At 42.3% G+C, this 24866-nt stretch overlaps 6 protein-coding genes across 6 annotated transcripts; 2 read left to right on the forward strand and 4 right to left on the reverse strand.

Moving 5' to 3' along the window:
- Positions 1–654: 654 nt before the first annotated feature.
- LOC129600153 (uncharacterized) lies at positions 655–2797 on the reverse strand. Its single transcript, XM_055498571.1, has 2 exons — positions 2025–2797; positions 655–1947 (listed from the first exon to the last, which is right to left on the reverse strand). Exons 1-2 carry the CDS (start codon positions 2536–2538, stop codon positions 1832–1834), a joined length of 630 nt encoding a protein of 209 aa, XP_055354546.1. The 5' UTR covers positions 2539–2797; the 3' UTR covers positions 655–1831.
- LOC129580750 (uncharacterized) lies at positions 2769–4123 on the reverse strand. The gene is made up of 2 exons (XM_055471409.1): positions 3596–4123; positions 2769–3512 (listed from the first exon to the last, which is right to left on the reverse strand). The coding sequence occupies exons 1-2, from the start codon at positions 3647–3649 to the stop codon at positions 2769–2771; spliced, it is 798 nt and encodes a 265-aa protein (XP_055327384.1). The 5' UTR covers positions 3650–4123.
- Positions 4124–5265: 1142 nt separating this feature from the next.
- Positions 5266–8900, forward strand: LOC129602142 (damage-control phosphatase ARMT1-like). The gene is made up of 5 exons (XM_055501113.1): positions 5266–5686; positions 5766–5931; positions 6892–7166; positions 7536–7710; positions 7846–8900. The coding sequence occupies exons 1-5, from the start codon at positions 5481–5483 to the stop codon at positions 8605–8607; spliced, it is 1584 nt and encodes a 527-aa protein (XP_055357088.1). The 5' UTR covers positions 5266–5480; the 3' UTR covers positions 8608–8900.
- Positions 8901–9148: 248 nt separating this feature from the next.
- LOC129602753 (neuronal acetylcholine receptor subunit alpha-5-like) lies at positions 9149–12408 on the forward strand. The gene is made up of 9 exons (XM_055501892.1): positions 9149–9387; positions 9457–9599; positions 9994–10038; positions 10103–10212; positions 10450–10518; positions 10602–10662; positions 11010–11133; positions 11309–12162; positions 12221–12408. The coding sequence occupies exons 1-9, from the start codon at positions 9327–9329 to the stop codon at positions 12371–12373; spliced, it is 1620 nt and encodes a 539-aa protein (XP_055357867.1). The 5' UTR covers positions 9149–9326; the 3' UTR covers positions 12374–12408.
- A 518-nt stretch (positions 12409–12926) lies between these two features.
- Positions 12927–14334, reverse strand: LOC129580751 (uncharacterized). The gene is made up of 4 exons (XM_055471410.1): positions 14102–14334; positions 13429–13552; positions 13235–13351; positions 12927–13067 (listed from the first exon to the last, which is right to left on the reverse strand). Exons 1-4 carry the CDS (start codon positions 14332–14334, stop codon positions 12927–12929), a joined length of 615 nt encoding a protein of 204 aa, XP_055327385.1.
- A 1679-nt stretch (positions 14335–16013) lies between these two features.
- On the reverse strand, positions 16014–23554 carry LOC129602816 (uncharacterized). Its single transcript, XM_055501971.1, has 6 exons — positions 22822–23554; positions 20047–20369; positions 17542–17643; positions 17252–17490; positions 16636–17194; positions 16014–16427 (listed from the first exon to the last, which is right to left on the reverse strand). Exons 1-6 carry the CDS (start codon positions 23190–23192, stop codon positions 16336–16338), a joined length of 1686 nt encoding a protein of 561 aa, XP_055357946.1. The 5' UTR covers positions 23193–23554; the 3' UTR covers positions 16014–16335.
- Between the last annotated feature and the right edge of the window lie 1312 nt (positions 23555–24866).

Here is a 24866-nt window from a genome sequence, read left to right on the forward strand (position 1 = left end):
TTTTATTTCGGATTTGGCCAAACGTATTCGGGAGCAGACTGGAGAAAGCCGTGCGAAACAGTTTTTGTTGCAGCGTTTCAGTTTAGAAATACAACGGGGCAATGCTGCCTGTGTTCTTGGTACAGTTGAGTGCAGTCGCAGTCTTGATGAACTGTTTTTGGTTTTCTAGAAGTTTATGTATTGTCTTATTCGGCAGCCGGATCTATAATAATTACGATGTATTATCTATGTATTACTGCATGTAAACGTTGTGTTTTGCTGTTAATCTTGAATCTCTGTAATACTAATCAGCAGAAGCTTTGTTGCTCATTGAGCAACCGCATTTAAACGTTTGTTGGAGAGCACTGTCACTGCCAAAACCTAATACACACCTTCAAATCTAAAAGAAGTGGTTTAAAAGCAAACGGTGGTAATGAGTGGGAAGTCATAAGTTGAAATAGATCCAGTGCATACCATTAACCGATAACAGTAACGAGTTTTCTAGGTGCATTACAACATGATGAGAACTGGAAACTTCTACCGTGTTGAACATTACATACGTTTTGCCTGCTTGATGACCTTTGAGTTACGTCATGGTACTTAAATTTGGATTTATATGGTATAACGCGGGGCCATATGGGCGCCACGCGTATCCTCGACAGCGAACAGCGTGAACCCGGATGAGGCTTTATTGCCGAATCTAATGCGCACCGTGGCGCAGCAACACCAAAACTAATGAGGAAGGATCCTGCAGCCAGTGCAACTGTGCTGCAGGTCCGTCAAAACAGCGCAGCAATGTGCGGGGGGGAAATCCCCAGAAACAGCGAATAGCTACTCAGGAGGGCGGGGCGTCCCGCCCTTACACCCCTTTTGCAGGCATCGCTACGTCCTCGGAGCGAAATCTCCCAGGATTCGGAGGATCCGCACCCCCCGCCGGTTCGGCTCATGTTGGGTTCCGGGTCAGTTCGGTCCGGTTCGGGCGGTTAATCCGGTCGGCTCGGTTCCAGTTTGGTCGGCTCAAATCCGGTTCGGCTCAGGTTGGGTTCCGGGTCAGGTCGGCTCCGGTTCGGTCCGAGTCAACCGTCTGGGTCAACGCACTGTCGCGCCAGATCCAGGGTCCAACCCGGAAACGGGTGAATTCCGTAGTTTCTTCAGCAAGGGAAAGGTCACGTTCTGGGGAAATTTGGGCAGGGGTTTGGGGTCTATGTGGCCGGTGACCCCTGCAAAAAAACAAAGCACGCAAATCCGCGGTGAAATCCACTGCTCCGTCCGGGGGGATGTCGCCGTCCCAGGAAGTTCGGGCAGTGTTTTGGTGGGGGAATTCTTCGGCGTGGTGCTGGTGGTCGATCCGTGCCGTTGGGATCGGAGTTGGTGCTGCTGTTGGCGGTGTATCCGTTATGGTTTCCCGCTGGTCCGGGTCGCGTTCGCCGTCGGCATCGCAGGAGGCAATTCTCGCTCCACGGCATCGCAGGAGGCGTTTCTCGCTCCGCGGCATCTCCGTCCAGTTTGGGAGGCATGTCGTCGCGGGGAGGCGTCCATCTCCGTCAGTTGGGAGAGGAATCCGTCACGTTCCGCGAGAATGGGGGGGCGTTTGTAGCTCCACACCCAGGGGTTAAATTGGCTCAAATAATCAGAGGAGCCGTGCGCGCGGGCAGCGTGCACGGCCTGGCTCGTAACCAACGATCTGCTACCATATAACGCGGGGCCATATGGGCGCCACGCGTATCCTCGACAGCGAACAGCGTGAACCCGGATGAGGCTTTATTGCCGAATCTAATGCGCACCGTGGCGCAGCAACACCAAAACTAATGAGGAAGGATCCTGCAGCCAGTGCAACTGTGCTGCAGGTCCGTCAAAACAGCGCAGCAAGGTGCGGGGGGGAAATCCCCAGAAACAGCGAATAGCTACTCAGGAGGGCGGGGCGTCCCGCCCTTACAATGGCAAATTTTCCGTATTTTCCGTATAAACCTAAGATAAGCCCAACAGGAAAAGATTATCTGGATTCAACTGGATCATTGTTGGCCATATTTCCAACAAAGGCTTACCCGCATCCGCAGCTGAATTGATGAGGTAGAACTCGCATTTGTTGAAATTCAATTCAAGGCCCATCTTCTTCCCTTTTTCTTCAATATTTTTTATCGCGGCGATCACTTTCTCCATGGTACCGGCCAGAGTAACATCATCAAGAAAGCCCAGAAACAGCTCGCAATCCAGTCCATCGAAGAGCGGTAGCGATGTGAGGCTGTAGCCGAAGGGGCCACTTGGATCGCCCTGCTGCACCCCCCGGGCGGACGACAAGACTTCTTCCCCACAAACCAAATGGCTCGCGTAACGATAAGATTGCCAGAAATAGCCGTAATAACTGGGAAAATGCTGTCTTACGGCTTCCAATAACGCGTCTCGTCTCAAAAGGTTAAATGCGTTTTTAAAATCCAGCTTTACCAGTACTCGCTCTCCGTCGTGTGTAGCTTCCAGGTACGAGCGGACCCCGTGGATAATTGCTTCGGCTCCGCCTTTCGTGCCACAGCCATACTGCACAGTGCCGCATAACTCCTTCATCTTGTCAGAACAACGCTGGGTTATTATTTTAGAGACCAAACGGCGAAACGTTTCCCCAACTGCAATTGGCCGAATTCCTCCGTCTTTTTTGGCAAGGGGGATTAGCCTTGCTCCAAAGAAAAACGGTCTAATGTCCTCTGGAACGCCTCTCTGCAAAACATGATTAACAAAATCAGCCAGAACACAGCACAACTCGCTTTCTTCGGCTTGCGGGCCGCCTAGGAGGTCTTTCAGATGTTGTGGGCGTAGATCCGAAAAGCCACCGGTAGAACCCGAAGGAAGCTCATGACTGCTTGTAGCACTTCGGCAGGTGCTACTAAGGGCGGTACGTTAGACTGGTCGGGAGGAGGGGGATACAAACTATCCGCTGGTTCGCAAGGGTGTTTGTTGCGCAGCTCTTTAAGGGTTTCAGCATTTACTGGCGCTACTGAATCGTCGCCCATTACCAGCCCAATGGCGCGTCTGATGTTGTTGTCCTGCAACATCGATGTGGCAAGGGCTGACATGCGCTCGCTCGATAGCTCACCCTGCTGAGTTCGTGGAGGAGCATGTTGACGTGGAGGATGTTGATGGCGAGACAAATCCGACAAATTTTTGCGTATTATGGAGGACAGGGATTCTTTGCGGAGGGTTTTGGTGGCGGGCAAGCAGAGGGCTCTTGATCCAAACAACAGCAAATCAGCCCAGCTCGCCGATGTGTTTTCTCTGATGCATGTACGGAGGACTTCTGTCAGGGACTGAGCACACAGGCGTCGGACAGACTTCGGCACTCTTTTAGGGACGGCGTAATGCTTCCCGGCCAAAAAGGATTGAAGGGGTTGTTGGTCGGGTGGAGAGGACGTGGAACCAGGAGCTTGTGTAGGTGCTTTCTTGGCGCAGGCTTTAACATGGTTGGAGAGCCCAGCGCCTTTAGTGAAGGGCTTTCCACATATGTGGCAAGGCTCTTTTGGCTGGTCTCCTGGCATAGTTAGAAGCTACAAAAGAAGTCCGCAAGCCAGCAAACAGAGCAGAGAAAACGAGTGCCGTTTAACGATGTGAAACGACATACCCGCATTACCTGGGGTTCACAAAAGTTTCCCCCAAGTAATCTGTGCAACAGCCCAATTGTCATTCCGACGTCGATATTGTCAATCCACAAAACAGTCCGTGCTAATTGTCAATCCATAAAATCCACCAAATCATTACAACGGAACTAAGCTTCCCCATTACAACTGTATTTTAGAATTAGCGATATTGAGCAAATTTTGGGGCAACAGTTTCTGCAACACCTTTGTGGCTAAAGTCATTTTATCACGTGCTCGAAGAGGGAAAAACGAAACCGAATGTACCAAATTGGTTTAGTACCAATATAAGAACTTGAATATCAGCTGTGCGTTGCGAACGAGGCGCTGCCATTGTAGCGCATCGAGGTCAGCAAAACCGCAAAACAACCGAAATGCAGTGCCAAAGGTTCTGCTTGTTGACTGAGCCAAAGCCAATGAAGGTTGCGAGCAGAATGTTCATTCAAAACTTCGAATTCAGTTTTTTAACGCAGAAACAGACGGCTAACTTAGTGTTTCATTTTTGCAAAGTACAAAAGATTGTTTTTCAAACACATGTGCAGTGCATATCATCAGCATTCACACAAAACGCTTGCAGTTGGGGGAAATCGCATTACGCGGCGGCGTGTACGATCAGTGAATAGGTTTAGTGACAAAAATATTTCTAGAAGCGTTATTTAACTTGCAAAGGTTGTGCATATCTATATATGGGTGAAAGGTATACCAAGAAGGACTATCATGCACCGTACTGATTATTTGGAAAGGTCACCACCATGCATGAAATTTTTTCTAGCTTTAAGGCGTTGGTACTTTCGTAAGACGAACAAATGTTTATACCTGTAAATAACAGGTCGCACTAGCCTACCCGCATTTTTACATATATTTTATTTTTTGTTATTTATTGTTTTTTGTTATTTTATTGTTATTTTATTGTTGCGCCCACTCGACGACAACTGTATATACGAGTATAGACATATAAAAAATCGTTGGTCACCACCAGCACGGCTGCGGAAATTAAACATTTTCTGAAAATAGTGATTGCTTTACTCTTACTTATTTAAAATAAAAGTGCATAGACTACCTCACACGTTCGCCGAGCTTTTTTCTTAGTTGGTTTTACTGTTTCGCACATTAATATTTCTTTGCATATTAAGTTACGGTTATATAGTATTATGCTATTTAGTACCGTTAGTTTTTTTTCCGCAATTTGCCAGTTGTATTGTAATGTACCAGTTGAGTACGATACTACGAAGTGATCAGTATCAAACTAGCAGCTAGTCAAAAGGCCCTAAATCGATTGTCCAGTACGGTAACGACCGCTTGAAAACGATGAAAAGCTTTTTTCACTATGAACTGGACATCGGCGCTTATAGTATTGATTCATGATTCATTTTGTGATTATGGACCTTTTTCGTCATAGATGTTACAACTGCGGTAACTTGAACCACAGTTAGCAAGGCTTCAAAGTTATTGGATACAGCCTACAGGTACAGTACCTACGTAACCTATGACTGCTTTAGTGACCGGTTTAATGCAGCAGTGCTTCAAAAAGGAGCAACCAGAAGTGTTGCATTGTTCGACATGCGATTCGTCGATGATGAATGATGATGCGTATTTAAACATAAGTAATTGATCAGCTGGTGACGTTAGAATCTGGAAAAAACCACGCTCGAATTCGGTAAACAATCACACATCACGCCGGTCCAACAGATAGAGTGGCATATCCTGCTGTAGTAGAAGGACGTTTACGATGGCTGTAGGATTTGCGTCACAACATTTGCATGCAAATTGAAAGCTGTAAAACAAATCCCGTTGTGCTACACACACTGCGTGCTAAACGACAAATCAGCGTGTGCGACGGGCTGTTGTTGTATTTTCCGTTTGGCTCCATCCCTGCGCGTCATGCACAGAGTTTTAAGCATCCAGAATCGTAAACATTCCTTATCGTGGATCGTCGTCGCTGGTATGCAACCGTGTGCTGATTTATCTTTAACATTTTCCCCACGATTAATGCCGTCAAAGCATCCCAATCTTATGGCTTCGGATCTGCACATTGTCAATCCCCGCGATGCATCGCTGCCGCCGCCGCTGTCTGCGGTGTTCACAGAGTAAACCGCAGCACCTTGCAGATTCACTAAGGTTGTGTTTTCAGTTGTACATTTAACGCTATTTTCTGCTGCTTTGCAGCTCTTATGCCTACAAGACAGTTCAGAACAGGATGCCAGTGATTCTGACGAAAATCGTTGACCATCTGAGTCGTCATAAATCTGAAGTCTACGACGGGGAAGAAGCTAGCAACCATCTGGGAACTCATGGAACCGCGGCTCAAGAGGCTTGGAACGCGCACCGTAAAGTACTTGACTTTTTTTTTAATTGCAGCTTAATGTTTTTTTTGTTGTACAGAAACTTTGAAATTCGGGAATTTTTTGGGAATCGGTAATCAGCTTAGCTTAGTACATCAGTAAACTAAAATTTGCGATTTAGTAAAAGCTAAAAGAAGATACAATAATTTTGTTAATTTGTGCGAAAATTTGCAGTCATTGTATTTTTTTGCATCGTTGCGTTATGTGCGTGCGTATTTGTGTACAGCTATGGTAAAGTGAGTGGATACAATAGCTCAAACTGTGGTATTTTACGAGCTTCATTAAACGTGCTATTCTAAACATGGTGTTAAACGTGGCGTTTCGTTTTCTGTGGTATTTTACGAGTTTTTCGAGTTTCGTGGTGTGGTTTCTGTGCTGTTTTAATGTGGTATTTTCGAAAGTGCTTAATTACGAAGAGTGTAACTCCCACATGTTTTATGCATCGGTTTCGGGAGTGCCGACGGCGACAACCAAGTATCGAAAAGGTTTAATATTTAGAATATTGATCGCGATGGTAAAACAGATATGTACTACTGTTCAGCACCATAATCGACGCAACAGTTTTAAAAGTACGCTGCAAAATCCTGATGTTTTGCCGGCATTTCCAATGTATGTAAGTGATTTTTGCCAACGCTTGTGGGAATCGAAGTATCCTTGCTCTGCTTACATCGGTTTCATTGCTTTTTAAGATTGTGCTGATGCACTTCTTCCTGTTACGTTTTTTATTGTTTTTTCCCTTATGGGAAACACAGTTATTTTCGTTTTTGTGGATTCCTTGAGTTTGTACATCAAAGCTGCAATAGTATTCTGATTTTATCTGTGTTTATAGTCGTCCTTAAGTATCGGAGTTTATTTCTGCTTGTTGTAGTTAAGGTTAAACTAAACTATGGGCTAGGAAATAGTATACAGCGACGCAATAACAAGGATTCTTTTTGATATGGAAACTGTAGGAAGCCGAAGAGGAACTGAAGGAAATCATCGGCGCCATTGCCAAGTTGCGTAATGAACTGCAAACCAATAAGCCCATTACTCCGCTTCCGTTGGCTGCGTCAGCGGATGCATTGCCGTTGGGTGGTGATGATATTCCTGAATGGAATGACGCATTGGATTCCCCGTTAGCCCGCAATCTCCTGAACCCCACCGATAAGCCCAAATGGTTTGAATCGGCATGGTTATTTGTGGAATCCTACATGTACCGTCGCGTAATGTGGTGCATCCAACGAACGTAAGTGGGCCGCGGTTAATTGTCAAGATTCGGGGATATTTACAATTGTTATGCTGAATATCGATCAGCATGACGTTCATTTCGTTATGGCTTCGCGGTTGTAAATAGCTGGGGGTGAAGAGATTAATAGGCTGTACAGATTCCATTTGGTAACCATCACTTACCTCTTTATAAATCATCTTTATTCGGCTTTCCTGTGCATCAGGCTAATTACAGACGTTTCTGGTATCTGAACAAGTCAAGAATTTTGTTAGTTTTTCTTTAAATAAGCGCAAACATTTGTGCTCACTGAAAGAAAAACGAGCAAAATTATTGACTTGTTACAACTGAGACGTTGCATCGATTTTACACCATGTTACTTCTTTGCAGAAAACATTTGCACGATTTGGACCCATTTAAATGGCAGAAAGCAGATTCTATCAAAGATAACACGCAAAATATCCATGGAATTTTGGATTATCTTGATAGCACATTGGAAATTGTAGCAGAACTTGAAGGGAAATTTTCTGATGGAGTGAAGGAAAATTTTGAAAATTTGTTAAGGGTAAATGCGATTTTGGTAGTCACTAGAACGACGTGCTTGCAAAATTAATCAACTGTCATGGTGATTTTATGTTTTCAAAAGTTTTACCCTAGCCAACTGGCAAATTTTGAATTTACTGATTTTTGATTGTTGCAGCTGTCCTTATGGGGAAATAAAGGGGATCTGTCGCATTCGGCTGGAAAGGAACCAACCGAGACCAAAGAGCACGATCCTCATGAAGTTCAGCAGAAAATGAGCGAAGTATTAGTTGTGGACGAAAGCGCCACCGTCTGGCAATACTTAGTTCGCATCAACAACCGCCAACCACAGTCTCCTATCAGGATTGATATTATCTGTGATAATTACGGTCTGGAACTGATTACCGACTTGGTACTGGGTGAATTCTTAATTGTTTCCGGCTTAGCCTCACAGATCCGCTACCACGTCAAACGAATGCCCTGGTTTGTGTCTGACACTACCATTCCTGACTTCAACCGGACCCTCGATCTCATCAACGAGCATGATGGGAAATTTGGAGATAAATGGATGAAATATATCGAAGAAGGCAAATTTCTCGTTCTCAGTGACCCGTTCTGGTCGCTACCGTATGAATATGATTATATGTTAGAAAAGGCGCCGGATTTGTACAGAGCACTGGAGAAGTCTACTCTGATAATTCTGAAAGGGGATCTTAATTATCGCAAACTGGTGGGAGATTTAGCATGGTCACCGGTGACGACAATGCAGACAGCGGTGAGGAGATTTTTTCCCTCTTCACTATGCGTGTTGCGGGGTCTTAAAGCGGAAACGGTGGTCGGATTAAGAGATGGGCTATCCGAAGAAATGGCTAAACTGGAAACGGATTGGATGTCGTCCGGGAATTTCGCTGTAATACAGTTTTTAGAGAAATCGTCTTGAGATTTCATGGTTCACCCTTTTTCGGATTGCCTGGTAGTATTGAGCCTTATTTTGCACTCCCTTTTTCACTGTCTTGCTTGACAGTTTTGGTTTTTGGCAAAACTTGATTGTGTAAGCACTTCGCTCTTTAATTGTTGTCAGTGAGAAAACCTTGAAAAGTACCGAATTGAAAAGTTGGTGTAAGTTCAGAGTGGAAACCTAACCTAGACTGGAAATACTGAAATTGGAAATGACAGCGGTAATGCGAGATTTCAGCGTAGCTTTATTTTTAACAGGAAATTTTTAGGACAAAGTATCATGTAGAAAGATGCGCTTTGGTGCCCGAATGACGGTGAGGGATACGGATTAAATTTTCGACTTGCTCGTTGCATTGCAAAGCAAACATGCTCGATTAAGAGACGATTAACAGCTTGTCGATGCTGAGTATTTTTACCATACGTTCCAGAACACAGTGTGCTGGAGACACCACTCAGCTAACTGATATGTTTGCAGAGGGTTATTTTTAAATATTAAAACATACATGCGCTATTTGCTGCTGCTGCGAATAAGTTGTCACAAATATCAATTAAACCAACTTCTTGTTGACGGATGCCGGTTAAAATCCTCTGAGATCTCCACACCGGATGTGGCCGCGCTCATTTGGTGTGTTGCAAACTGTGACGAGAATCTGGTGCAGGTTTCATTTCGTCCCCATTTTTTTCTGTTGATATTTGTACACGATGTGGTTCACGACTGCAAAATGGACCATAGTTATTATGATATTTGTATACATGACCGCAGGTATTGTGTAAATTGGCGGATCGAGCAGACATTGTAATTCCCGGAGAACAAGTAATTATTTTTTTGCAGGACTCGCATCAGATGCGCAGCAGCGTCTGATTAAGGAACTGTTTTTATCCAGAGATTACGACGCACTCAGTCGACCGGTCGAGCATGAAAACGAAACCGTAAACGTCACTTTTGCCCTTATTCTCAACATTCTCGTTTTTGTGGTACGAAAATCTTTGAAGATGAATTTATTTTGTTGACGTGTAGTATGCATAAAATGTTCGATTCCTGGAAGTGAAAAATCCGATTTTGATAAATTACTTACGGTTACTACTGTTTTTGCGAAAGCGTAGAGAGTAGAAACATATGAAAGGCGGCCCTTATTGTATCGAAATCCTACTGTTTGCCATACGAGCGTACGATGGCAAACTAAAAAATTATTATTATAAGTAAGCTGTACCATAGTTACCTTACCCAGCTTATCCAAGCAATATCGTCAAGATTTCATTTGTCTGTTGTTTGATTTTTAATACAGAAGAAATTATTTTTTGATGATATTAGCAAAATTTCGGTACGGCGTGTCGACTACTGTGTAATAATTTAAGCATGATATCGCAGAGTGATCAAGATCAAGTTATGAAAACCAACGGATATTTGGATTTGGTAAGCCCATGCGAAGTTAATACACTAACCTTTAATTCAGAAACATTTTCTTACTAACAATTAGAGCTGGAAGGATTTGCGGCTAACGTGGAATCCTGAAGAATATGACGGAATATCGATTCTTCGCTTACCTCCGGACAAACTGTGGCAACCAGATATTGCTTTAACAAATACGTATGCATATGCATTTGCCCCTAAATAATTTAAATCTAACTAACTCTGATGCTCTATTTGAATACTCGTAACTATAGTACTCCCTTCGGAAAGAAGCACTAATTAATTAATTTTCCGTATATATCTTGGACAGCGCCCACACCTCTCATTCAGTTTGTACTAATTTATTAGAAGTACTAATTTTATGACCCCGTTGCAACTTATTGAATCAAGTTTTCCAGATATTATTTTCTGCAGCGTTGATAAGCAGTTTCTTCCGAACTACAAAAGCAATGCCTTAATCTCGTCTGACGGCTCTGTGCAATGGTGAGCGAGTTAAAACCAAAAATTTTTGAGCTGCGTTATTTAAAGGTATTGCAGCTGTTGTATTGTCGCTTAAAATATTGCAGGGTACCGCCGTTTATTTTTAAAAGTGGCTGCGACACCAATCCCTATTTTTTCCCCTTTGACGTAAGATCTAGAACTGATGTTGCAGATAAATTTTCTTTTATCAGGCAGGAATACAGTACTTAGTCAATGTACCGATGTACGAGTAGACAATGCTTGTATCGTCGAGGGATATATCTTGCAGTAAATAATTTTTGGTACACTGCTTTTAAATCTTTGTTGACCTAAATTTATCTAAAGGTCATTCCTCATGAGCTTGCTGTTGTTATAGGTTATAGTTTATACGTATAGTACTTACATGTAATCCTGTATTTATTTGGTTATCTAAATTATGTTTATTTTATTGGATACTCATACAGAATATTTTAGAATCGGAGAGCGTTATCTTAAATCTTTTGCGTGCTTTGCAGCGACAACTTTGCAACATGGTTTTTCGATCTTTGACATACAGTTCCGCCGAAGTGGATCTCATTACCGACAAATACATGACACTCAAAGATTACGAAGGTCAGCCGAGTGGAAGCTGGAACATAAGTGAGTACTCTAATCTTTGCGATTAAGTTTGCTGCCATTTGTAACAAATCTGTTGTACCGCCCTGAATTCATGATCATTTTACATTTTCTTGCGAAGCTCGCGCCCGTATAATTACAGTAACTAAGTGGTCTTTTCAAAATTTCAGTACGAGTAATTTTCTCACTGTATTTGCAGCCGAGGTACCATTGTTCAAATGGTATCGCACGCATTACCGAAAGTACGGAGCCGTTCCGTACGTTTCGGTGCAGCTGGACATGATGGTGGCCCGGAAATCACAGTTTTACGTCCTAACGTTCTTATTGCCTTGTGTGTGTATTGCCTTTTTGACGGTGTTCGTTTTTTATCTGCCAATTGCATCGGGTGAAAAGCTGTGTTTAGCTATTTCCATCCTTTTCTCCATCGTTATCTTTCTCTTGATTCTCATCGACATCTTACCGCCTTCTGATTCACTGCCGCTAATGACAAAATTCTTGGTTTTTTGCTTTGTCTGCAATCTGATTTCGGCATTTTTAACTACGATCACAGTCAACTTCAGCTTCCGCTCGGTTAAAACTCACATCATGGTGCGCTGGATTAGGATGATCTTAATGGAGAAAATCCCGCAGTTGCTGCGCATTGTGCAGCCGGAAAAGGGCAAGAAGAAGAAGCTTTTCGCCACAGTGCAAGTACCTAGTCCGGCATCTTCATCGAAGAAATCCTCACTGAAAGCGAAACCAACTAAGGATGCTGATAAGCGATTGTCAGTGCGCTTTAGCAATCCAAAACCGGACATCAAAGAACGTTATATGAATGGGAATTTTGCCGATGACCTTTGGGTGCCCACACCGCCCAAGCGTGCTCCGCCATACGGAAGTATAGCGTTCCACAATCCTGGGTTTGTCTCTTCATCAGAAAGTAATAAAGAGCTGATCTGGCGGGAGCTGCAGCATTTGGGAGAATATCTGCAGCAGTTTCCCGGTTATTCAACTGCGCTGGATAACGTGGCATATATCGCCCAGAATATGGAGGAACAAGACGAAGAAGGAGATGTAAGTCGTGGCGGCATTAGTGAAATCAGAGAAACAATTTGTAAGAAGGATTTCGTAGGTGTCGGATGACTGGAAATTTGTGGCGTTAGCAGCGGACAGGTTTCTTTTGTGGATCTTTTTAATCGGAAATCTGATGGGGACTCTCAGCATCTTGCTCAATTCACCGTATTTGTTTGAACGCATGCCTGATCCCGCGCAAAATCCAACATGAAATTTCACTTTCTCTCCAGCAATAAACTGATTATTCTGTGCTGTACTGTTGTTAAACATAAGCCGTAGAGTTTTCAAATTTCTAACGTCGAAAAAATTTTGCATGGCTCTCAGTCTCAGATCACTAACACAATACAGACCAGTTGGCAATTTACACAAAGTCCAATGCAAACTGCAAAACCATGCCACATTGATGCCTTCCCTAAAATTTAATGCCTGTACACTGTTTACATCATAATATAATTATCAGATTACAAACAAAATTAATACAAACAAACAAGACTATATAAGTGCCAGCTGAAATACTGGAAAATCATGTAAAGCGTGCCACAAACAATATACAAAAGCGAATGCGTAACTGATTTTTGAATATTTACGTATTATTAACTGCACAACGGGAAAAAGGGTTACATTAGTCTTCCACATTAGTTTTATAAGTTTGGCTAACACAGAGCTAACATGATGATTCGACTTTGGTTTCTTCGTGCTACGGTTTGTACATCATCGTCCATGGTCATATTTGTTATTTTTCACGACTTCCGGCTGTCAGCATATCAGCATCTCTCGGATACCGTCTCAAAAAATTTCGGGAATATGGGCGGCAGAATGAAAGGCAGTAAGGCGCCGGATGTGGTTGACATCGTGTCGTACAAATGCTGTAACTGCACATCTTCCACGCATGCGCAGGAAGCAGTCTGCAGCACATACCTATTCAACTTTGTTAGTGTTGTTACAACTTATATTTACACACAAAGCTGCTATAACCAAATATATAGATATTTTTATGTAATACTTATAATATTCAGCTGCTAAAAAGTAATAAGGTGCTTGTTGGCTATGAAACATAATATCGACGCGGTACCTCAATAATGAGCAAATCGCCAGTTTCGGCTGGAGGCGGCACCTCATAAGGACTGCGAGACCACTGCATTCGCTGGGCCATCTTCAACAACCCACAGAATCCATCCATATCGGTGACCTTTACAAGGCAAAACTTGTTAAAATTTGTAGCTTAAGAGGAGCTAATTTTACAAGTAACTAGAAGTAAGTATTCACTTTTACAGAACGGATGGAGTGTTCTTTGCAGAAAGCTTCCACGAGTAGAACGTGCATATGCTTCAGTGGATCCTGCTTGTGCTCGAGATGTGGTAAAAGGCACAGCACAACCCCCAGCGGATTTCTGAAAACAGAGACGGTATATCTCTCTTCGATTTGCATATTAATACTTACGGCTTATGCAAAAATATGGAATCGGGAGCGATACGATAAAATGCCGCAAAGATCCAGAAGGTTTCCTTTCCGCAGACGATTAATGAATGTGAATTATATAGATATATGCGAAGTTACACCTAACTGATACTGTACTTGTACATACTTAATATATATAATTAATATATATTCTGTGCAATACAGTAAGAAGTTTAAAACAAATACCAACTATATACCAATATATTCTATATTTGTTTAATTTTTTAAGTCTGTTATAATTACACTTAAATCCAGGGATGACTTATCCAACGGCATTAGAACATATTCTTACCCTTAGCAAGAAAAACGTATTGTATGTACTCGAACTGTCGAACAGATACGTAGTACCGTAACTATATCCAAAACTTATCCATCCGATTTCGTCGTGAGAGGTTTTAAGAATGTTAGCGCTATAGTCCTGCGGCTCCTGCCTTCTTTGCAAGTTATCATGGATTTATGCTATTTTACAATTTATGCTTACACATCCAAAAGGGCAAATGATTCGCATAGCCCGACGCGAACTCGTCCATTTTGCAAAGCCCGATTAAAGCTTGCGATTACTGCACAAGGCAGTTCATGAAGCAACCCGTTACACCGCTGATTCCGAGCGTCGCTGTTATCATCTGTATCTGGTTCCTTGCAGGTACCATTGTTCACCAATGATGTGTTAAATTTACAGGCTATTGCTTTATTATCAGTTTTTGCTAGAGCCATCCCAAATTTTTGTGCACCGCAGTTTTTTTGAAAATCGAATTACTACCGCACATCAGCACAACTGGTGACGCAGTTCGTCAAAGACGTTAAGACACGGAGCAGTCTCGCATGGCATGTAACGATGAAAGAATTTTCATAAACTGCAAGGATAAAGCAGCCGACTGTCGCGCTCTCGGCTGGTGGAGAGAATTTCTGGGAAATGCAGACGAAAACCAAACTATCGCGAGGAAGCATACGTAACTGCGGTCCAGTGTGTCTAGTCTACTGTCTTTACGATTAACAAAGTACCGTTGTACATACTTGTTAAACCGTATGCGGTGTGTATGCAATCTTCATATGCAAGCATCAAGCATTTGTGGTCGAAGATTGCAATTGTCTTGACTCTTTCTTGGATAATCGTATGACTCATGTCTGGCGGCTCTCCAGTGTCCGGTGTTTCAGGAAGTCTGTGCACTTATACACCTGACCATAAAAGAAACGGTAAACGGACTGGACTGACTGCTGTGTCTGGCAGCGAAATGTTAAGTGATTATCAGGTTATCCATTAGATACACTGGGATCTGAACTGAACAAACTTCTTTGAAACTTTTATTCCTTATTGTTTAAAAATACTTTGGTAAATAATTTGTTCTCTTAGACGTAACAAGAATTTCTATAGTTATAATTATTATTTCAACAAGCAACAGGTGCCGTACAGGCTAACCGCTACCGGTAGCGGTCCGGTGCTTTATTTAAAACTATGTCATAAGAGCGCTGTTGTCTGATGATACGTACTTACCGTAATTGATATTCAGAGACAGAGGTTGTTTTTTTAATATTTGTATAGATATTTTAAATTTTAACTGTCTAAACGTGTACGTAGAAGCGCTTACTATTTTTGTTAATTGCCTGGCTATCACCAATAAAACTGATTGATATTCTGATTCTCTGGAATTGGAAAACCTAATTTACATTTTACGCCCCTACTAGTATTTTAGCTGAAAAAGAGCAAAAACTCTGTGCTTACTGTTTTGTCCACATAATGCACAATTTGTTTGCAAAAAAAAACGACATGAGCTCTCGTTACAGTAAGCCACTGTAAATCAACGTAAATGCAACGTAAAAGGCTGTTAATTCACCGTTAAGTCCCTGAAAATCCATGTTTGGCAATGTGCACATAAAGTAAATCAACGTAAATGTAATGTAAAAGGCTGTTAATTCACCGTTAAGTCCCTGAAAATCCATGTTTGGCAATGTGCACATAACGTAAGTCAAAGTAAATGCAATGTAAAAGGCTGTTAATTCACCGTTAAGTCCCTGAAAATCCATGTTTGGCAATGTGCACATAACGTAAGTCAAAGTAAATGCAATGTAAAAGGCTGTTAATTCACCGTTAAGTCCCTGAAAATCCATGTTTGGCAATGTGCACATAACGTAAATCAACGTAAATGTAATGTAAAAGGCTGTTAACTCTCTGTTAAGTCCCTGAAAATCCATGTTCGGCACTGTGCACGTAACGTAAATCAACGTAAATGTAATGTAAAATTGCTGTTAACTCTCTGTTAAGTCCCTGAAAATCCATGTTCGGCACTGTGCACATAACGTAAACCAACGAAAATGTAATGTAAAATTGCTGTTAACTCTCTCTTAAGTCCCTGAAAATCCATATCCGACACTGTACACATAAAGTAAAATAAAAAGATTTAACGTAAATACCATGTAAATCAACGAAAATCAACAGAAACACCGTGTTTGGAAACTTTAATCAACGTAAGCAAATTAAATCAACTTTAATGTAACGTAAAGGTGATGAACCAATGTTAAATTCTGTCAACACAGCCATGTCTGTGTCCGGCAAAAAATTCATTAGAAATCACCATGATTGCACGCAGAATTGATAACAACTATTTGTTATGCCGCATCACCTTTATGGTGTCTGCGTAAACCAATATCAAGCAGCGGAAGTAATCATAAATGTGGCCTAAAAGCGTCGGTTACCATAAAGTACATTCGGCTATACAATCAACCGTTGTTGTTTGCAGAAGTAGCGATCAGAAGGTTCTGCGCAGTTTTCCGACCGCGGCGTTTGTGTTGTGCTGCTTTGTTGGAGGATCCTGGAAATAAAATAAAATAGGAAAATATTGTTGCTGCATAGTAAAATTTCCGAAATTTACGTCGTCGTAAAATCATTACAATTTAAAAGAAGTCAGTTTCCCCAAGACCTTTTTAAATGCTATGTCATAAAATTTATGCAGTAAATAAAGCTGTGCGTTATATGGATTTCCGAATCTAGAATCAGTAGTGTGCTGCCAATATCCTAACCTATGCGATGGAAGGCGTTTTGATGATATTTCAGGGATTGTGGAGTGGTAAACACAGGCTTTTCGAAACAATCGCTGCACACGTATCGCATTTTGTGTATGCCGCGTTGATGTAGTAGCAAAGCCGCTCTTGACTGGAAAACTTTGTTGCAAGAATGAGTAGTGCAGACGTGAAGGTGAAGCAAATCGCTAGTTTGGTCTGGGCGGCCTATGGAGACGGTCTTTCTTTTTTTCTGTCTTGTTTGGTTTTCAGGTTTGACAGAAACGTGGGACAAGAAACCACGGAACACATCATCATATATTAGTTCCACTGAGAAGTTGACTGACGGCAAATCACGTATTCGGCATAGCGTTTCTTGAAGAAAAACCCCGGGATGCATTTTTAAAAACTTTGTAGTTGGTAGTTTCCATGACGTGCATTTTTTCCCAACTTTTGGAGGAAAACGTATGGAGTTTATGTATCTTATATCAGCTACGGTTGTTGCTAAAAGACGGTCTCGCAGGAGCTGGCTCCACTGATGCAAGGCTGCCGTAGTTTCGTCCCTTTTCATCTTTCGGCACTTGAATAGACAAAACAAATACATTAAAACCGTTATGAGAATAAAGTACACGCTTACCCGGTTTCTTAGTGCCAAAGAAGCGTTTGTAACAGCTAACCAGTGTTCGTCAACAAAGTTGCGCGCCTGTGATGCAGAGCCTCCCAGATTGTACACGCTATGTAGAATTCCCGGACCCAGGTACACTACTGTATTTGGGTGTTGGATGAAAAAATGTGGTTGGATTTTGAACTTGGCGAACAGAGCTCGAGTGCAGGAAAAATTCTTGAAGCGATACTCGTGTCCACAAGCGGTGGAGCCTACAAAGGTTATAAAAAATTTGGGAAAATTAGCAGTGAAATGCTACATACCATCTTTGGAGGCAATATTCAGCGAATCCAAGTAGGCATAAAGGAGCACCATGTTACGGGTCTGAAAACCTGGTACAACGATCCATATTTTCCAACCCGGTCCTAATGAAGTTAAAGGATGTAAAAAATAATTCTGCTCATTGAAATTTATTATGCGTTTTAAAAATTAGTGGGAAACGGTACCAAGACGCTAGTGAATAAGGTTGGAAGCGCAGAAACAGGGGAAAGTTTTTTAGACAGTGGTTGTCTATCCAAATGCAGCGGGGAAAGGCAATATGTGTTGTGGGTAAAATCCCCGAGCAAGATAGCTTATGAAGAAGTGCTTTAAATTTCATTTTTAATACCCAGTATGTAGTTACATGTTATCCAGAATCAGATCTATATTGCCACGAATGGGATACATCAGAGCCGGCAAACCAGAAACGAATGACGAAAATCAATATTATTTCTGAAAGCCCGTAGTCGAAAACCCGGCCAGATAGAATTCATGTCTTTCTAAACCTATCCCGCTTCGAACGCCAAAGCGGAAGAGTTTGACTATCTTCACCAACTAAATTATTAAAATAATAATTATCGTCGTGGTATGTTTTATAGCCAGGCAGTGTTGCCAGGTAAATCAACTAAAATACAATTAAAATATGAAAGTATTTTCCACTAATTAAAATATCAGAATGAACTTATTAGCAGACCGTTATTATGGTAAGAACCTCTTCATATCTAACGCTGTCATCGAGGACATTCATTTCTAAAAAAGTGCCGGCCGAGCAGCTATCGCTACACCATCCTACTGCGATTGTGTGATTGTCTGTTCAATCAGTGATAGACAGGACTACCGTCACTGTTCAGTGCACAAACCCGTTAGTTCAGCGAGTGACCGAAATATCACTATATCTGGGTTAAAATAGCCAACTAAGACAGTGAGTGACCGAACTACCACTATGTAAAGCTATGTGAGCGGTTGACCGAGCTGTCATTACTATCCGATACACAAAGCCCGGTGGGTGAGCGGGTAAGCGAGCTACCACTGCTGTCCGGCGCAGAAACCCCGTTAGGTAAACTAGTGACCTAGCTACCACTACTGTCAGTGCACAGAACCCGATAGGTGAGCGGCTGACCGAGCTGTCACTAATGTTCAGTGTACAGAGCCCATTAGGGAACGAGTGACTGAACTACCACTGCCGTCCGTGCAAATAGCTGACCGAGCTTCCACTACTGACCGGTGTAGAGAGCCCGGTAGGTGAGCGGGTGACCGCGGTGTCATTAATACGGGAGAGAAAGTCCGTTATGTGAGCGGCCGACCGAGCTACACCTATTGTCCCTGCACAAAGTCCGTTAGGTGAGCGGGTGACCAGGCTGTCACTACTGACCAGTGCAGAGAGCCCGGTAGGTAAGCAGGTGACCGCGCTGTCACTACTGACCGGTGGAGAGAGCCCGGTAGGTTAGTGGGTGACCGCGATGTACTAAAACGGAAGAGAAAGTCCGTTAGGTGAGCGGGCGACCGAGCTACAACTAATGTCCATGCACAAAGCCCGGTAGGTGAGCGGCTGACCGAGCTGCCAATGCTGTCCGGCGCAGAAACCCGCGCGGTGAATGAGTGACTGAACTACCACTGCTATCCGGCGCAGAGAGCCCGTTCGGTGAACGAGCGACCGAGCTACCACTACTGTCCGGTTCACAGAGCCCGATATGTGATGCGAGTGACTGAGTTTTCACTGCTGTCCAGCGCAGAAAGTCCGTTAGGTGAGCGGGTGACCGAGCTGTCACTACTGACCGGTGCAGAGCCCGGTAGGTGGGCGGGTGACCGCGATGTCACTAATGTTCAGTGTACAAAGCCCATTAGGAGATACGAGTGACCGAGATTTAACTCCTGTCCGGCGCAGAAGCCCGTTCGGTGAACGAGTGACCGACCTGCCACTGCTGCCCAACGCAGAAACCCGTTCGGTGAACGTTTGACTGTTTGACTGAGCTATCACTACTGTCCGGTGCACAGAGCCCGTTAGGTGATACGGGTGAGTCGGGGTGACTGAGTTTTCTCTAGTGCATGGCGTACAAAACCGGGGAGGTAAGCAAGTAATCGAGGTACCACTACTGACCGGACGTACACTACCGGGCACACACCACTTTCCAGTGAAAAGAGCCAGTGAAGTGACGAGTCACCAAAATACCCGTAGTGATCCAGTGCACAGTCAGTGGTTTGAATTTCTATTTCGGCTTTCTTTTTGGGTAGGAAATATCGTACAAATTATCTGTATGTACAGCCAAAGGGAATGCTTTCAAGGTTGAGAAAACCATGAACTGATGTTCATATAAAATTCGTGTTTGCCCTATCGCATGTACCGATCATGTTTCGACGAAATATAGATGTTATTCTAATATATATTTATTCAACTTCAAATACATGTAAAATGGCCATGGTCCAAAGAAACGCGGAGGCGAAGCCGAGGCTGCTTCTTGTACTTAATAATGTTACATAGTGTGTACAAAAATTATATAACACAAACGTACCGAAATTAACAGAAATGCTGCAGAACAGTTCGTCCTCAACGTGTTCTGCAGCAGTACTGTTGGTTGGAGCAATCAATAACCAAGGCAATGATAATCCCTCCCCTTCTCCCATGAAATTACTGAAAACAGCCTCAAATGCGGTATGGCAGTAGTTGATATTTGGTACGTCCTCCAGGATGCAGCTGTCTTCAAAAACTGTGGGCGTTAACGAGTAGGCTAGAGCTTGAGGGTAGATGACGCTTTTGCCGGAAATCGATTCGACATAATTCCAAATTTCTGCGGAATCATCGGCAATTTTATTCATCCATTCGAGATCTTCAGCTCTAAAAAAACAGTCAAAACAGAGCTGCTAAATATGTGGTTATTATGAAATATGGTCAAGATGAATGCCAAATGGCTAAGGTTTACTGTAATGGAAAAGTAGTGCCAATTGAGAGCAAGCGTTTTTCACCGGAATTATTATTACCGACTCAGGTACACGACTTTAGCATCCCCACATTTACGTTATGGGGTGGTCAACGTTAACAATGACCGCTCAAAATTTAAAGATATCAATCACTTCTGGTCTTTTATCATACGGTCGACAGCAAACTTTAGTATGCGGTTATTAAGTTTTTGACATTTTCTTTCTGCATTTAGGCCGGCTTTCAGTTCAGCTGGAGAACGAATGCTTGTAACGGTAAATAGTCTATTTAAATTTCTTACGTAGCAGCAAAATAGCAGCATTGTAATTTAAATACTTAAGCTTATGCCAGACTTTTATTTTCACCATAGCGCGCTCAAATGTAAAACCTATAATAATACAATTCCCTTATAAATACATTTTAATAAACCCTATAAATGTAGTTGTAAACAATTATTTTTTGCAGTGAATTATTCTTGACTTATTTTTTATGCGCATTTTGCGCGGGGTCACCTACTTTAATTTTACGAATTGGCTATGCGCTTCGACAATCGAGGCGAAAGTAAATCGGCTGTGCGCCCCGCACACCGAGCGCAAAGTTAATTGGCTAAAGAGCCTGAAATCTTCAAAATTTACGTGAACGCATTTAATTTTTTCAAGAGATGGGTATTTTTTTAAATTTGAATTGTAGGTGGAAATTCTACCGCTTGGGCATTGACAATATACTATACGTAAGGTGTGAGGAAAGTAGTTGCCGGTGCGACGCCAAATAAATTTTGTTGTACACAACGTCGTGGCCACTTGGTTTACTCCAATCAACATGGCTTTGGTAGCTGTTTACAAGAGTTAGTTTTTTAAATTAATTCATCATGATAAGATTTGTGGCTGAATTTATAATAAAAAAAAATTGTGATTTCCGGTCGGTGTATGCTGGGCTGCGCTAGCTTACATGTGCCCAAAACCGATCACAGTCAGCCATATATAGGTCTGGCTGCTTCGATCACAACGTCGTTTTATTGTTTTGCTCCTATTACGGATGAAGAAAACAATGTGATACAATCAAAAAAATGTTTGTTACTATTTTAGCTATAACGGAAGCACTCAGATGTCGTCAATTGCTATGTATCCACTGTCAATGATGAGGCTTGGCTGCTTACCTAGCGTGCAACGGCTGAAATATATCAAGGGTGCGGCTTTGATGACAGTGCCTGTTCAGGCAACCTGTTAATCTCCTACGCCAATGCCCAAGCGGTGGATTTTCCACCAGCTGTTTTGAAAATGCACAGTTTTTTATACAAGAGCTGTAGAATTTCGACGGATACTGAAATTGTTAGATACTCACATAAAGTTATCACTGATTTAATTTCAAATTTCTGCCATGACTGCCAATTTACATACACTTCGTAGAACTTCACGTTATTTTTTGAATGTTTTGTGAGCGATGTGGCTCTGTTATGGTGTGTTTTACCAAAAAACGAAAATTCACTGGGCAAAGAGTTATCTTTGCTTTATCTAATGCATGTGTTGTTCCGGGAATGACGATAGGTCTAGCGTTTTAAAAATTGCGATTTTTACTGGTGGTTTTCCATCTAGAAAACGCTGCCGGGTTAACTTATAAATCTAACGCGAGGTCTATTTTCCACAGCTGCACGGTTCTGGTGCGAACGCAAGTTGGAAATAGAGAGTGCGAAGCAACGAACGAGAAATATAAAAAATAAGACGCAGGCAAGAAAAGAATAAGAAATAAGAATAAGAAATACGAAATACGAAAACGAAATGCGGGAAAGAAATACGAAAAAGAAATAAAGATAAGAAATACGAAAGCGAAATGCGGGAAAGAAATAAGAAAAAGAAATGAGAATAAGAAGTACGAAACCGAAATGCGGGAAAGAAATACGAAAAAGAAATAAGAATAAGAAATGAGAGTACCAAATAAGAAAACACAAGAAAACAAAAGATCTAAGAATAAGAAATAAGAATAAGAAATGAGAGTACGAAATAAGAAAACGTAAGAAAACAAAAGATATAAGAATAAGAAATAAGAATAAGAAACGAGAGTACGAAATAAGAAAACATAAGAAAACATAAGAAAACATAAGAAAACATAAGAAAACATAAGAACTAAGTATACTAAAAAGATGACAATTCCTCGATTAAGGCGCATGGACTGATAATTAAAACATCAATTTTTTGAATTCTGTTAAATGCGTATGTGTGGAAAACATTGCAATTTTTCAATCAAGCAAAATAAAATAAAAAAAGAATAAAAAAAACAAAATAGAATAAAATAAAATCAAATAAAATAGAAAAAACATTGACTGATAGGAAAATAAGTACGCACGATTACAATCAATAAAAGAATCCCGACTTACGAGACGTGTAGATTTTGGGCTGCCAGGGAAGACACGTTTTTCCTTGTCGCTGCCGTGTCACCTTCTTCAATAATGGTCCATCCGCAATTATGAGAAAGGTTAATGCGCCGGTGCGCGTCCTGAGCACCCACTGGATAAGGGACATCACCCAAAGTCGAACCCTTTTTCATGGCATTCTTTAGCCCGCTGGTTTCAAAGTATGTGTTCCACTGTGATGGGACGGCATTAAAATCGATCAAGAATGCTCCAATTTTTTCGAGCCAGATTGCACAATCTTTCTCACGAGAAAGTGTGCCGAAACACTGTTTATAAGCATTGCAAAATTCTTCTCTGGTCAAGTTCAAACGGGGGCCTTCGATAAGCTCCGCCATGGTTCGAATTAATTGCAACTTTTTTCGCACAACGACTGTTTACTAATATGGACTGTTTCTGCTAAGAGACGATAGCCACTGCTTGCGCTTTTGGCAGATGAAGAAGTGAGCCGGGAAGTGCAATGTTGGACTTCTTTGTCTGAAACAGTCTCACTGTGCTTTGCGATTTAGATCCAGTCATCGCCTATCTAGCCAGAGCTGTTACATTGAGAGCAATTATAGCGATATTAAAATGCAGAAGAGAGCTGTTTGTACGCCTTCCTATCTTTTCCATAGCATCTTACAAACGAACGACTGCGTAAGAGGCTAAAAGGCTATCAGTGCAGTTATAACAAGCCAGGCTCTGGAAACTGAATCCATACATCAGAACCATCAAAATCTTTCCGTGTGGCAGAGCGACATTGTGAAGAACTGCTGCCGCTTGTCGTAGGTGGGAATTTGCTGATCATTGTATTGTCTTATTTCCTATTTTGTCATTTGCGCGTGCTCTTTATTTTGGTTCTTACCAGGGCACCATTAAAATCTTAGTTTTTGCAGAAACAGTGCACCATCGCAATATAATTAAAAACCAATTTCATCTGCTGAAGGTAAAAAAAGCGTGGCCAAACAAAATTAATCTGAGTAGATAGTATTGCATACAGTATACTAATACAATAGGCAGACTTTGTACATTTTGCAGTTCGCTTGTTTTCTTTCTTTCTTCCCTCAAACGCGTCATATATGGAATAAAATTACTTTTTAAACGTGCTACATTAGTAAATCTGCCAAAAACCAGATTTTTTCGTACTGTTTTTTCGTACTAACGTAAACCAACTAAAATACTATACTGAAGTATTTCCCACTAATTAAAATATCAGAATGAATTTAATTAGCAGACCGTTATTACGACAAAAACGACTAAGTACATATCTAACGTCTGTCTGTTCCATCAATGATAGACCAAACTACCGCCACTGTTCAGGGCACAAAGCGCTTTTTCAGAGAGTGACCGAAATACCACTATATTCTAGTTTGAATAGCCGCTAAGCCAGTGAGCGACCGAACTACCACTAGCTATGTGAGCGGTTGACCGAGCTGTCATTACTTTCCAGTGTACAAAGCCGTTACGGAACGAGTGACCGAGCTGTCATTACTTTCCAGTGTACAAAGCCGTTACGGAACGAGTGACCGAGCTGTCATTATTGTACAGTGTACCTGAGATACCGATCCACCAGTCTACCACTGTAGTCGAGTTGACAAAGCCAAAAGGAACGAATAAAAACGATGAAAACAGAAATTCGAATCGACCGCCCGTGGACAACAAGAAACGCAGAGGCGAAGCCTAGGTGATCGAGGTACCACTACTATCCCGTGCAGAAAGCGCATAGGTAAACTGGTGCACAGAGCCCGGTAGGTGAGCGGGTGACCGAGCTACCACTGCTGTCTGGCGCAAAAAGTCCGTTAGGCGAGCAGGTGACCGAGCTAACACTGCTGTCCGACGCATAAACCCCGTTAAGTGAATTAGTGACCGAGCTACCACTAGTGTCCGTGCAGAGAGCCCGGTAGGTGAGCGGGTGACCCAGCTAACATTGCTGTCCGGCGCAGAAAGCCCGTTCGGCGAACGAGGGACTAAGCTACCACTACTGTCCGTGCATAGAACCTACGAGGTGAGCGGGTGACCGAGCTGTCACTACT

This window comes from Paramacrobiotus metropolitanus, unplaced genomic scaffold (assembly GCF_019649055.1).
Source record: "Paramacrobiotus metropolitanus isolate TYO unplaced genomic scaffold, Prichtersi_v1.0 Parri_scaffold0000004, whole genome shotgun sequence".
NCBI classification, from domain to species: Eukaryota; Metazoa; Tardigrada; class Eutardigrada; order Parachela; family Macrobiotidae; genus Paramacrobiotus; species Paramacrobiotus metropolitanus.